Source organism: Paroedura picta, chromosome 13 (assembly GCF_049243985.1).
Source record: "Paroedura picta isolate Pp20150507F chromosome 13, Ppicta_v3.0, whole genome shotgun sequence".
NCBI lineage: Eukaryota > Metazoa > Chordata > Lepidosauria > Squamata > Gekkonidae > Paroedura > Paroedura picta.
The window spans coordinates 22,764,690-22,778,444 of NC_135381.1; the positions used below are offsets into that span (position 1 = coordinate 22,764,690).

General features: G+C 45.2%; 2 protein-coding genes across 9 annotated transcripts in view; both read right to left on the reverse strand.

The window, feature by feature from the left end:
* The window catches only part of MCF2 (MCF.2 cell line derived transforming sequence), a 60,982-nt gene extending 57,773 nt beyond the window's left edge, over positions 1-3,209 (reverse strand). Inside the window, exon 1 of one of the 2 annotated variants that reach the window (XM_077309391.1) lies at positions 2,975-3,209. In XM_077309391.1, the coding sequence (XP_077165506.1) occupies positions 2,975-3,095 (121 nt within the window). In that variant the 5' untranslated portion in view covers positions 3,096-3,209. The remainder of the gene's footprint in view (positions 1-2,974) is intronic. The other variant, XM_077309390.1, reaches the window with a different exon arrangement.
* Positions 3,210-8,313: 5,104 nt separating this feature from the next.
* The window catches only part of ATP11C (ATPase phospholipid transporting 11C (ATP11C blood group)), an 86,374-nt gene continuing 80,932 nt past the window's right edge, over positions 8,314-13,755 (reverse strand). For 6 of the 7 annotated variants that reach the window (XM_077308273.1, XM_077308271.1, XM_077308270.1 and 3 more), the window contains one exon: positions 8,314-9,270. Coding sequence is in view for 2 of the 7 variants with exons in the window: in XM_077308268.1 (XP_077164383.1) it covers positions 9,205-9,270 (66 nt within the window). In the remaining 5 variants the exon portion in view is untranslated. The other variant, XM_077308274.1, reaches the window with a different exon arrangement.

Genomic DNA, 13,755 nt, shown 5'->3' on the forward strand with positions numbered 1-13,755 from the left:
TGCTCTTTGTTGAGTACGACTGAATTGTATTTGATGTATAAAAGGACAAAGGAGGGCTTTGTCAAAGGGAGGAGTTACTACCTTGGAAATGCAAGCAAGCAGGAAATGAACTAAAACGTGGTATCAGTGCTTACCTTGCTGCCTGTCATCAAAGGGGCCCTCTGGCCTACATTTTCCAAACAGCAAAAACCCAATGTCACCAAGTATAAAAGCAGGGATTTGATCTCAGATCTCTCTAGTCTGATATACTGTTATACCACACTGACATTCTCTGCAATTACAATTGTTAATGCAGTAAGAACTAGGGTTCCCAGGTTCCTCCAGGCAACAGGTAGGTTTCAGGGGGAATGTACAAACTGAAAGAGAAAGGCTGCCTGTGTTGCACAGGAGGTGACATCATCATACCCATCTGGGCAATAGTTTGGTATTTCGACAAAAACTATATAGTAAAATTGGCTCCTATCAAATTTTTTGCCCAAATATCAGAGTATCACTCAGAGTATCACTCAGGTGTTACTTCTCATGAGACACCAACAATGAGATCTAGGCCTTCTCCTTTCTCTTGGTAAATATCCCCCTCCCTATCAGCCAGCTGATCGATGGATAGGGATAGGTGGATCCCTGCTTCCACCAGGGAGTGAGTAAATAAATAAATGTGATGGTGGATCCCTGCTTCCACCAGGGAGTGAGTAAATAAATAAATAAATAATAGTGCAATTCTAATTCCATCAAAGTCTACTGGCTTGGAGTACAACTCTATAATTGCGCTATAAGCCTCTACTGAACAATGATTTGCATGTGTGGACTGGCAGTTGAGATTGAATATTGCAGAATCTGACATAACCTCAAACCCAACTCTTTTTCAAATAGCACCACAGCATGCAGGTGTACACAAATGACACAAGATGATCCACCCCACTCTGCATGGCCCGTTCCTCCCTCCTGTGCATATAAAATACTGCCTTAAACGGAGTCAGACTAAGGTCAGGAATATCTGACTAGCAAAGCCCTTTTCAACCTTTTGACCATGAAGGAATCCCAGAAATATTTTTCAGGCTTTGAGGAACCCTACAAGTCAGAGAAGTGGGTGCAGAAGTCAGCCATTTACCGTTTCCATTGTGGAGAAAGAGCTGTCTCTCAGTGGAACAGGCTTCCTCGGGAGGTGGTGGATTCTCCATCTTTGGAGATTTTTAAACAGAGGCTGTATAGCCACCTGATGGAGAGACTGATTCTGTGAAGGCTCAAGAGGGGTGGCAGGTGACAGTGGATGAGCGATAGGGTTGTGAGTGTCCTGCATAGTGCAGAGGGTTGGACTAGATGACCAAGGAGCCCCCTTCCAACTCTGTTATTCTATGATTCTACTAAAATGGCTTCTGCACGAAGGATTAGGCTGCAATCACCACTTGTTTGTGTGTGGGGCTAATTCCCATTTTTGCACAGTATCAGGCCTGGTCCAGGGTTGTCCTAGGTTTGCACCAGTTCAGGCCCTTGGTTGTCCCACATTTACTTTTTTTGCCCCAGGATCAATTGGTGTGTATGTTGGGACAAAGTCATGCATGAGAGGAAAAACTCAGGCTGTCACCAGCTGGACACTGCTCCAACTACCACCCTGAGCATCACTTCTGTAATTTACTCTCGCAATCTTATTTTTTTAAAACAAAATGTGTCCAATTGCATTACAACACGATTCCAAAGTAACAAAATGGCAACCTGCTACCACATTTGGTCAGCACCTTTCCATCTTTATTTTTTTTCTTGGTTTTGCTAAAATCAGAGACAATCTGCATATGTGGGGGGATGGCGTGATAAAATAGCACACATTTTTTTATCCCGTTGTTTGTGCTGTAATGGTTTTGCATTACAATGTATTCATGGCAATTAAAAAAAAATATTTTGGACTGGGAGGGCACTCAAATGGCGCTGGAAGGTGATTTAGGAGTTTTCACCTTATAACATTGATTAACAACTAAAACAAAAGGTGGAAAGTTCTGACTTCCTGTCCCTTGGTTATCCCGTGCATACACAAATCCCAGGGCAAAGCAGGCCGAATGCCCCCCCCCCCCCCAGTGTGTTCATAGGAAAAAATTGAGGCAACTATCTCTTGGCCAAAAACCAGGGGGCAGCATGGCATAATGCCTCCTGTGCTGTAGACATCTAAGGCTGTAGACCAACAGGGGAAGTAGACTCCAGTAATGTTTACTGGGATCTTCTGTACACAAAGCAGATGCTCTACAACTGACCCAAGAGGCTCCGACTAGAGGACCTCCCTGCCCCCCAAACCTCAGCACACCGGCTTCATTTTTGAATTAAGTGCATGAATGTACAGATTCTCAGACCTTAAGCAAAATCCATGCACTTTCCAGAAGGTTACTAACCTCCTAATCAACCCCTACTCCTATGCCTTTCCCAGCAATTCGATGTACCAATGCTTGTTAAGTCACAATTACAGTCACAGCCTGGGTCCCTTTCTTTAAAGCAGGGGTAGTCAACCTGTGGTCCTCCAGATGCCCATGGACTACAATTCACATGAGCGTTTGCTGGCAGGGGCTCATGGGAATTGTAGTCCATGGACATCTGGAGGACCACAGGTTGACTACCCCTGCTTTAAAGCACAAAATCAGACTCGTTTCCCCTTCCTGGTCAGTTGGCAACTTTTAAATCACCGCCAAGTAATGTAATGTCACTCAGCCAGTCTCTGGGCGTCTTGTCCCAACCAGCTTGAAAGATGCCCTCCCCTTACCTAGGAGTAAGGGGACTGCGTGGGGATGCCAGCCAGCCAGCCCTTACTACTCTATCGCCTCCCACGGCGCTCCCCCAGCGCTTCCAGTCTAGTCCTGGCGCAACTCTGCAGCCCCAGAGGGCGCGCGGGGAGCAACGGGCGCAGGCGGGACGCCCACCTCGGTCCTTCCGCAGCCCGAGGCTGCATTGCAGCTCCGCGAGGCCGGCCGAAAGCGCTGCGGCGAGCGGGACTCACCGGCGGCCAAAGCCTCGGCCAGGGCGGCGGCTCGCAGGAGCTGGTAGTAGAGCTCCATCTCCGCCTCCGAGATCCGGGTCAGCAGCAGGCGCAGCTCCGGCGGGGGGCCTGCCAGGGCCATGCCCGACTGGCAGCCCCCTTCCCGGACGCGTCCGCCGTCGAAGGCCGCTTCGCCTCCCTCCCGGGCGCTCGCCTGCCCGGAGACCCGCCTGCGCTCTCCGGCTAACGACAGGAGCCAAAAGGACCGGCTGGGAGAGGAGGGCGTACGGGCGGGGCGGGGCGGAGCGCAGCGCAGCGCAGGCGGCGCCGGCCCAGCCTGGGTTCTGGGGGAGCCGCAGCTCGGGGCCTCCCACAAGCGCTCGGCCGCTGCGCCTTTCCCCCTTGCAAGACCGGCTGCCCATCCTGGAAGACGCTGCGGCCAGAAACTCGGAGGAGCCTTGCTAAACCGGACGGGAGGTTCATTGAGCCCAGCCTCCGCCAAACCTACTGGCAGGGCACGACAGCCGCGGCTTTTCCTCTTGCTTCGGATGCGAGAGGTATCGTGCATCTCACCGCGATTTCCATTTAACTGCCTTGGGGGGGGGGGGGGGGGTAATTAAGCGCTTGTTGGTGGGAATAACCGCAACCAGGGCTGATTCTGCACTTACTTTGTTTATTCCGTTGTGGATCCAGCTGAATTCAGATCGATTTGAACTCGGGACTTCCTGTATCCCCACCCCATTGAAATAGAAAAGTGTTCTTCACCTGATTAGGGAAGCTCAGAAGGGGGGGGGGAGGGAAGCGCAGCAGGAGGCTCTTTTTTTTTCTTGAAGGGTGGGTGGGTGGGGGACAGCGAGGATTGTACACAGCAGAGGAAGGGGAATAAATGACCGTATTCTTTTGGTCTTTTATGCATTAACTTCATATAACTTGGTCTGAACGACTGTAATAAAGTTTGACTGACTGGCTACTTGATCCTGGCTTTGTTTGCTGGCAATAGCTCTATTAATTTTCTAGCCCATACTCTGGCAGACCTAGTCAGAATTGAGGTATTTATTACCGCCCTTAATGTCATGGCTATCACGTCATGTGCTCTGTAGAGTGCTGTTTTTCTGTCCATTGGATCCCTGACGTTACCTTCTCCATACTACACCTGGAGAATCGACAGCACCCACAGGGGTATCGACAGGAGAAACCAAGACTACTTCACCATGTTCGTGAAGGTTGTATAACTTTTTAATTAATGTGGGAAATTGTGAATTACCTGATTCTTTCTACTCCGCTGTCATCTTTTTCTCAAAGAAAAGTGGGAGGGGAAATAGGTTTGCTCACTGACTGGGAAATCACAATGGACAGAGGTGCGAGCCTCCTTTTGTCTGGCTGCTTTTGTGAGTCAATTGTGGGTGCCTTGGGGTGGGGGGCAGACTCCTCATTAGAATCATGCCTGTAAGAGCTAGTTGAATAATGTGTGGAATGAACTCTCAAAGGACTTCCTTTTTGGCAGAAGGAAATTATTTCTTCTCTCATTGCCTTACAAAACAAAAGTGACATTTAATCACCGATGGGATTTTCTCCCCTTTCACTCGAACCTCTGAAAGAGTGTCCACGACATTCATAGGAACGTTAGTTGATCTCTAAGTTGAGGCTTGATTCAAGTCGTGAGCCTTCTTGGTTTCAGGTTCTGCTGTGCTCTCATTACGGCTGCCAGGTTGGTCCAGCCACTTTTCTGGAGCCTGCTGTGGCACTGCGCTGCCTTCTCTCACGGCTGTGCTTATCTGTGCCACCAGTTTGACCCAGGGTCTCTTCCCCTTAGTTGGAGTGGCCCGACTTGAGGCCTGTTGCTTCTCAATCCAAGGGGATCTCAAGGAAATATTTGGCGTAAGAAGCCAATTCAGCAGTCAATTTGTTCGTCTAGTTCAGGGGTAGTCAAACTGCGGCCCTCCAGATGTCCATGGACTACAATTCCCAGGAGCCCCTGCCAGCGAATGCTGGCAGGGGCTCCTGGGAATTGTAGTCCATGGACATCTGGAGGGCCGCAGTTTGACTATCCCTGGTCTAGTTCCTAAACAACTGAAAATGGCCACTGCAGCTTTAAGCTGCACTTTTAAAGCATTGGCAGCTTTTATTCCTCTCCCTCCTCTCTTCCCGCTACCACTGCTTGTCCACTAGGAGTTGAAAGTATGGTCAAAATAAGGATAGGTAATGGATGAAGGGAAGGAGAAAATAAGGTAGCCACACAAAGGAAGATATTTTTAGAAGAAAGTGCTAGCTGCACTGCTCTCCCTATCCATGGCAGGAGAAAGACTGGCAAAAGAGACACAACACTCAGGACAGGAAGCAGAAGGAGGGCATTTTAAATTACTCTTGGCTCCCTGAGTAGCTGAAAATGTCCACCAATTGCTGCAGATGTCCTCCTTACTTTAGGGAGGAAAGCTAAGGTTGGGATCACCCAATAAAACAGATTACGAAAATTATTAATCAGAACATACCAAAGTTTATTGATTATTTCAAACAAAAGTTTGCATTTTTTGTAATGAAAAAGGCAATTGCATTCATAAAAGTTTAACATTCACGTTCCACTGTAATTATATGTAAATGTATAAAATTGCCAGAGATAAAAATTAAGATTACAGTCCCTTCAATTTTTGCAAGCAGCTGAAAAAATGCATCTTAAAATCTGTATATAACATACATGTCTCCTCCGCTCTACTCTATATCTACAATGTTTGTTTTTTTAAAAAGTTCGATTACAGGTTTTACAATATTGACATGAGTTAAGACTAGTTGAGTTGGTATGGCCCATATGCACAAATGATTTTAAAATCGTGACAATTCTAGATAGATGGCAGACAGGATATAACCTTCAGTAATTACTGCAGCACTCTCGGGAAGGGACAAACAAGCAAACTCAGTGCTTGAGGATACAAAATGAAATGCAGCAAAGTGGGTCATGATTATGGCCCAGTCCTGAAAAACAGCAGATCAAGTGGTAAAAGTGCTCTTGGATCCTACCTCTTCCAACTGAATACACTTTTAAAAGTTAACATCTCACAGGTTTTTTATCTCTTTTGTCACTTTAGATTTCCATGTTTAGTGAGGGAAGATTCAGACATGATTCTCCAGCCTGCCATCTAAAAAAGGTTTTACCACATCATGTGTTATTGGTACATGTCAAGCCTGCAAAACACTCTCAGCAGGACTGAGATTAATGCCCCACTTCTCAGAGCCTTCTGGAAACCAAGATGGATAATCTCATTGCTGGATTTTGAAATAAACTTTAGCCACATAAAACAAAAAATCCTGTGCTCCCGTGAAACAGCAGAAGTTCAGAGACACTATCAGTGATCACTCCCATGATGGTGAGAAAGCAACATAAACTAGTTGTTGTGACCTAGTTGGCTCTAGCACGGTGGTTCTCAACCTTGGGGTCCTGACCACTTCCACGGGGTCATCCAGGTTGGTGGCCGTGGTGGTGGTGGCGGGTGGCAGCAGTGGTCGCAAGCAGCAGGCAACAGGCGGTGGATGGCAGCGGCAGAGCCATGGCAATGGCTGCCTCAATTGTTCTGTGCCTGTGCGCTCTGCCCCTGCACTGCACACGCCGCCTCTACTCCTACCGCATTTGGGGTTGTGGCGGTAAGAAGGTTGAGAACCGCTGCTCTAGCACCCCACCCCCTTTCCTCAAGACCTGAGAGGACTTCCAACTTCTAGGTTTATATTTCAGAAGATTAAGAACTCCCCTCCCCAGGGTAACTACTTGGGAGTAAGGAATCAGAGAATTTGATCCTAAGCTGATGCATTCTTTTTTAAAAAGTTGCTTCAGGCTTACAGGTTAGAAAAAAACCTCTTTGCCTAGCTTGTGAAAAATGCCGAGTCAGTTTTCAGGTGATACGCAATTCACAGTTAAAAGAATCCCAGAAATTAACAGCACATAAACACAGATACCAAGATGGGACTGTCTATATAAATATTTTGGGCATGGAGTGTTTGTGCATGTGTGTGTGGGGGGGACTTGACCTGTTATGATTTGGCACCTAACCTGCCATATTGATCCTGTCTCTTATGGCTGAAAATGAAAAGGGGGGGCTGTTGGGAGAGAAACATCCACTCCCAGTAATATCTTGGAAAGGAAATCTGAAGTGTAAGGTGACTGCATTCTATGTCAGCTGACTGGCTGCCATGATGAAGGGCAGGAGGGAGGGGGACAACTGTGACACTGCACCATCTGTTTCTCATCTCAAATGGTACTGGGCAGATGAAGAAGGAAAATATGGATTAGTGGCAGCCACACAAGTTGGTTAATGTCTAGCTATGCTCTCCGATTTTATGCAGAGATAGGCACAGTGGGAATGAGATGATGATCAACTGGACCCTTTTGAAGGACAGACAGCGGCAAAAGGAATTTAAACTACAAGTATTACATACAGTGAGGAGGGGGAAGAATCTCTCCATCCATGTCTCAGTGGACGGTGGGACTTTAGTGGTAAGCTGACTAACAAGTGTCCTTGCACTTGTTCGTGCATGCCCTGCCCCCATGGAATTACCTACTTAAACAAGTCCTCAGCCTTACCCACTTTTGCATAGGACTAGAGCTTGTGTCAGAAACAGATTCAGCTGACCCCTCCCAAATCTCAGTGGCCATCTCTGGAGCTGCCTGTCATAGAACTCACAGCAACTGGCAACCTCTAAATTCACACATTATTTCTCGCATGTAGACTGGAGCAGCCCCCCTCCCCCCCCAAAAAAAAAAGGTAAAGAGAGGGAAAGCCAGCAGTTACAGTATGCACGATAGTTCTGCTTCACATGGTGACAAATAAGGGGCACACATACTAGTGTGCCCATTAGATATGCAGTTGAAACATGCATTAGTTGCACATGCTAACAATATCTGTAGGTGCACATGTAAGAGATTACAGCTGTACCTTTAACACATACACAGGTGTGTAAGTTGGCGGTAAGATGCACCACACTTTGGAGGAAGACAGCTAACAAAAGATGCGGCTCTCTCACTAGAAAGTGTAACAGTGCATGCATTTCAGGGATCACTCCTCCAAAGAAAGCAATTTTTGCAGCTTGCAGTGGGTGGTTCCCTCCTTCCCAAACTATAGTCCATAGGCCTTGAATGTGAAGTGAGGGAATGCACCACAAAGACCCCTCCCCCCCCAAAATTCCCTCTCTCCACATCAATAATTGTCTGAACATTAATATATTTAAGTATCTGGCACCTGCACATCTGGAAAATTGCATCAAAAATGGTACATGATCCTTAAGGGCTCAAGAAAAAATGGACAATGTGGTATAAATACTTCCTTATAGTTAGTAAAGGATGTTGTTTTTTTTAAGAAAAGAAAGAAACATGCTGATTTTAAGGAAAGAAAGAAACATGCTGAAAAATGCACTTGAGAGAGAGAAGAGAGGAACAGACCACAAAAAAGAACACCTGTTGCATACGTGAGTGTTGGACAACAGGTTGCTTTCGAATTCTTCAGCCCAAGATCAACAGAGAATATTCAATTACATTAACCTTAGTGTTTGAAATGAACATGGATACCACAGGAAAGAGTAAGTATTTCAATTTTTTTTCAAGTATTCTTGATGATCAAAAAATGAAAAAAAAATTTTTTTTTGTACTTGCTCCTTAAAGATGAGGGGCAGAATTCTTGTCAGAACAATTGGGGTGGTACTGATAAGCTGAACAACAACTACAACAGAGGGTACATCAAGATTTTGCTGGCGCTGTCCATGGAAAATTGGAACACAACCCTCGGACCATAAACTTGTGCTATTTCTTTGGTCAGTTTGGGGAAGAAACAATGAGACAGAAAACTTTAGCAGCACTTCACCTTTCCTGGATGAATCTGAATCACAGCAGAACAAGCCCCAAGTCCTCTAAGTACCAAAATCTCTCATCGTTTTCTCCAACATTTTATTTAGCAGAACAGTTAATTTGTTTCCCAGAGGAGGGGATTAAAGAAGGGAATTAGAACGAGACACCTTTCCCCATCGTTTGAAAAATGTAAAGCAAAGAAACCTTTTTGTTTAAAAACACAAACTCAGAAAAGAACAACTCTCTCCACTTCCTGTTTGATTGCTTCTGATACTCAGTTTGTAGCAGAGAGGAAGAGAGAGAGAGAGAGCAAGAGCGCACACTGTTGATTTTTACCCCACATGCTGGGGTTATAATCTTTGCATCCAAAGAATCCTGAGAGGGCATCATTCTGTAAAAGGAGTCATGGTGTTTCTCTGGACTTCACTTAATAGGTGTAGCCATTCTCCCTGTGTTTGTAGGACACCAATATTGGCAGTTCCAAAGAAACAGCCTGTAAAAATTGGAAGGGGGAAGGAAAGAAGATAAATCAAATTAACATTGATAGCTGTTCAAAAGGTAGGGAGGAGCACGACAAGAAACACTCACTATCCTGGTAGTAGGTCAGAAACAGAAAATTAGGCCCAAAAGAACAATTGCAAAACAGAAGAGAGAATAAATGCCAAACCACACTCACAAGGCAGCCCTCTCAGTTCCCCCTCTCCCTAGGATGCGGACCTCTCTCCCAATGGAAGATATATTTGGATACTTCTTTATAGTCCTTCAGGAAAAAGACTTTTAGATTTAGCTATTCTCCAAAATCTTTGATGCATTTAGGTCTTTTATTTATGTCTGGGGTTTGAAACCAGATTTTTTTTAAAAGCTGTGCTTTGACTGATGTTTTTAACTGTTTCATTGTGTTTACTTCGCACTGCCAATCCTTATCCATTGTTCCTCTTAATATTGTTCCTCTTAATATTTGTGAAACAGCCCTGGGGGTGGAGAGTGTCATGGCTGTCCAAGTTGGAATAGGGCCAATCAAGGTGCAGCCAAACCAAAGCTGGCTGCACCCTGATTGGCCCTGCACCTACAGCCCTCCCTCCCTGGAAGCTAGCCACTTTGCTCTCAGACACTGCAAAAGCCAGCGTGCAAGACAGAGGCACAGAGAGCCCTGCCAAGCTGTAAACCAGCCCTGTACCTGCTATGACTCCTGCTGCGAGGGAGGGGGAGAGAGAGAGAGCCGCCCAAACAAGCCCTCATTCCTTGCTACAAACATTCCCTGCTATGGCTCCTGCTGCTGCGCCTGCTGGTGTTCCCCGGGTCCTAGTGCCCATTGTATTCTTGGTTGCAATGGGCTTTCTTGCTAGTTTTTAACATAAAATCCAAAGGAGTAACCTCAGACACTTTGCATTTTTGCAGTGTCACAAAAGGGTTGATTTAAAGCAGCGTTTTGAAACTTTCCTCTGTAAGGAGACCCCATTCCACATTCACATTGTTGCTAGAAAATCACATGCCTTTCATGGAAACAACATGCAAAGGATTCTAGGGAGTGCTCCAAGGTACACATTTGCTTCAGGACAACAATCAGGCCTGCTGGTGTCCCAAGGGAGATGGATATACATTGCAAATGCACCACACAGACAATCCACTGCATAAAGATGGGACTAGGTTACTAGGTGCCCAGTGAGAAGCGAGGTGTGACATGACTGGCTCATTGTCCTTGACCAAGCAACTGGGATCAGAGACCTGCAAGGCTCTGAGCCAATCGCCTCATTTTAGACGGTTAATCATCTGCCAGTATGGCACACATTTTATGGAAAGATATATCCTTCTACTGTAGTTGTAGTTGACAGAAGAAGCTAAATACAAGTAGCTGCGCACCTAGGAAGGTCTGGACTTTGTTAGATTGCATAGAAGGTTTTGAGAACTGGTTATTCTGTATTGTATAGATTTGTAAGGTATAAATTTAAGGATTTTTTTTATCTAATGTGATATGGAGATATGTGATATGGACTTAGCCTAATGCCAAAAAATTGATACCTCAAGAGCAAGACAACTGGAAGGGGGGTGCCCATTGGAGAGAGGACCATTCATGAAGTTTTGGCTCCTTCGTGGACCTCCTTCCTCAAGGAGTTGGGCCCAAGGTGGCCTAACTAGCTCTCCAGATGTCCACAGACTACTGACAATCCTCCTGACTACGTCCTGGCAGGGGCTGGTGAGAATTGTACTCCAGGGACATCTGGAGAGCCACAGCTTGGCCACCTGTGGCATAACCTACGTCACAGGAGTGTTGCTAGCATAAAATTAGGAACAAGTTTGACTAGTTCAGTATTTATATTCCAATCATACGCATAGTCTAAAATTGTGGGACAGAGCTCAGTTGTGACTAGGTCCCCCTCCCCAGCCCATTCAGCCAAAAAAAGGCCAGCAGACAACTGTGATGGGGGAGGGGTAAAGAAAGGGCGCTAGCCTTTAATGCTGAAGTATTTTTAAATGGTGCTTTGACTTAACTGCCTATGAATTAAGTGTTTACAGCTCACTTAGACCCTGCAGGAAGAGGGTGCCGGGTGTATGGATTACGCTAAACACCTATCCAGGTGCCTAATGCCACACTGCCCCAGGGAAGCGTGTTTGGTGCAGAGCCAGGAGCCTCTGGAAGCAGACAGGGAATGCTTCTTGGAATCCTAGGTGGATTCTCTGCTTCTCTGCTATGCCAGAAAATTTAGAAGCACACTTAAATAATCTACTCCTTCCTGAATAGCAAGCCAAAGTAAATGGCACAGTCTTCTCAGCTTGAACATTGCCAACTGTCTGTGGTTCAATTTTTGCATCTTCCCAGATCTGGGCAAGATGTGTGAACTCCCAACAGAAGAAGAGCTCGTTGTGTCTTATTGCTAAGTGATATGTGAGGGAGACATAGTAAAGGATACAGGAAGAAAAGGGAGTAGAATAAAGTCCACCTCCTTCCCCTCACCAATACGTGGCATGCAACAGCTGAAATGTTCCAAATCAATCATCCAGATCAATGGCTCTTTTCACATACATGACCCAAGATTTTAACAACAGAATGGGGATGTGACTGGTTTGGCATTGTTCTCTTTTCAGTAGAGTTGGTAATTGACACATAGAATCAAACATGTAGAAAGGTTTGCACAAAACAAATAACATACAATTATCTGCCTGTGTGTGCCCAGATGAGCACATAAGTGCGCTATGATGTACAATATAAAAAAGAACATGCAATTGTGAGAAACAAAAAATTTCTAACACCTCACAGGTGCGATGCCAGAATACTTGGGACTGAATTGGAGCTAATTTCTGAATACCTCCACTTCTGTAGTTCAATTCAGCTCAGATTTATTAATGTATAACTCTCATCTTTCTTGTACAGCTGGAGATACCCAGCACAATGTAACTCGCCTTGAACTTTTTATGGAAATGTGTTGAATTCAATAAACAAAACATGAAAGAACAATGCCGTTGTGGAGGGGTTGTTTTTGTCTGTGTGCAGTATTTCAGAGAATTTAGACTACTTTAGAAAGATCCCAGTTTTTCTGCATGTAGGGGAAACAGGGAAATATGTGCGGTAGAAAACCAATTTTTGATGACAGTTAACTATGCATGGAAAGGAAGCCCTCCTTATTTCCAGATCATGAGCAGAAGACTCCAAATCCATTTTTAAACCTCTGCTAAATGGCTATAAATCTTTTATTACAAATAAAAATTTTAAAACACGAGAGAAGCTATGTTGCAATAGGTCAGTGGCCCATGCACTCCAACATTCTGTGTCACACAGTGGCCCCAAACCAGGTGTCATCAGGAGGTCCACTGGGGAGGCCAGTAATTGGTTTGGCATCTGATTTTCTAGAAAACCAAAAGTGACAGGGGACCCCACACTTCTGGACATATTTTGGATCCTACAGTGCCATCCTACTGGTGCATCAGTAGCTCCTCCAATGTTAGAGAAGCAGACTCCAAATCCCCCCCCCCCAAGGTTCCTTCAGGCAACAGTTTGTATTGCTTAGAATTCAAGTACATGCTTTTTTATCAGACCACCCCAATTCAGAAGTATAGCAGGCACTGCACCTGTTTCATTTAGCTGAGATTACAAGACCCTGATTTTAACTGATTTCAGGAATCACTTGTTTAACCCATGCCTTCCAAGGCCCTAATTCTTGACAACAGGATACTTGTTAAAATACATTAGATTCATCTGAAAATGCTGTTAAAAGGAGAGGTCTGACCGCTGGTCTGGCTGGCACCGAATGGGATGCAATCCTACAGCTCTCTCTTTTCTGGAAATAGTCAGGCAAACATACTTGGAAGCATGTAAAAATGCATTTATCTATGCTGTGGCGTAACAATGCAACCAATTAACTCCTTCACATAAACAGCATTAAAAAAACATCTACGAAACAGACAAATATTTCAAGTGGTTTAAAATTACCAACCTATCAGCTAAGTCAAACCAAACATTTGCATAGTTTCATCTACTTCTGGCAGAAAGTCCTGTCCTACTGCACATTCTGTGCTGAATTGTGAAGTTAGACAGAGGCAGATTGAAATGAGAAACACACAGCTAAGAATTAATGCCTTTTCTCAAGCACTCTCTTGATACCATCTCACAGAACACTGAAAACCAGAGTGAATGCAAAAGCCTGTGTAAGACCAGAGAGGGATCCAAGGTCTTACCATGGAAAAAAAGTCTACAGAGAAACTTGCCTTGGAGGATGACCAACTGTTCTTCCTCTGTCAAAGTTAACATAACCTTACCTGCCTCTTTCCTCTTTCAACAGGAACCTTGTGGTCCAAGTCTAGGGCCTAATGCAGTCTGTCCCTGAACCTTAGAGTACTCTACAAACACAAACAGGAGCAATGGAGTACAATATTGATGTATGCTTTTGGTAGTCAATATGTTGTCTTCGGATTGGCTGGACATTTTAGGATAACCACATGGTTAAGAGAGCTGTCAGTCTTTCTGCTTGCCATAGAACTGGCC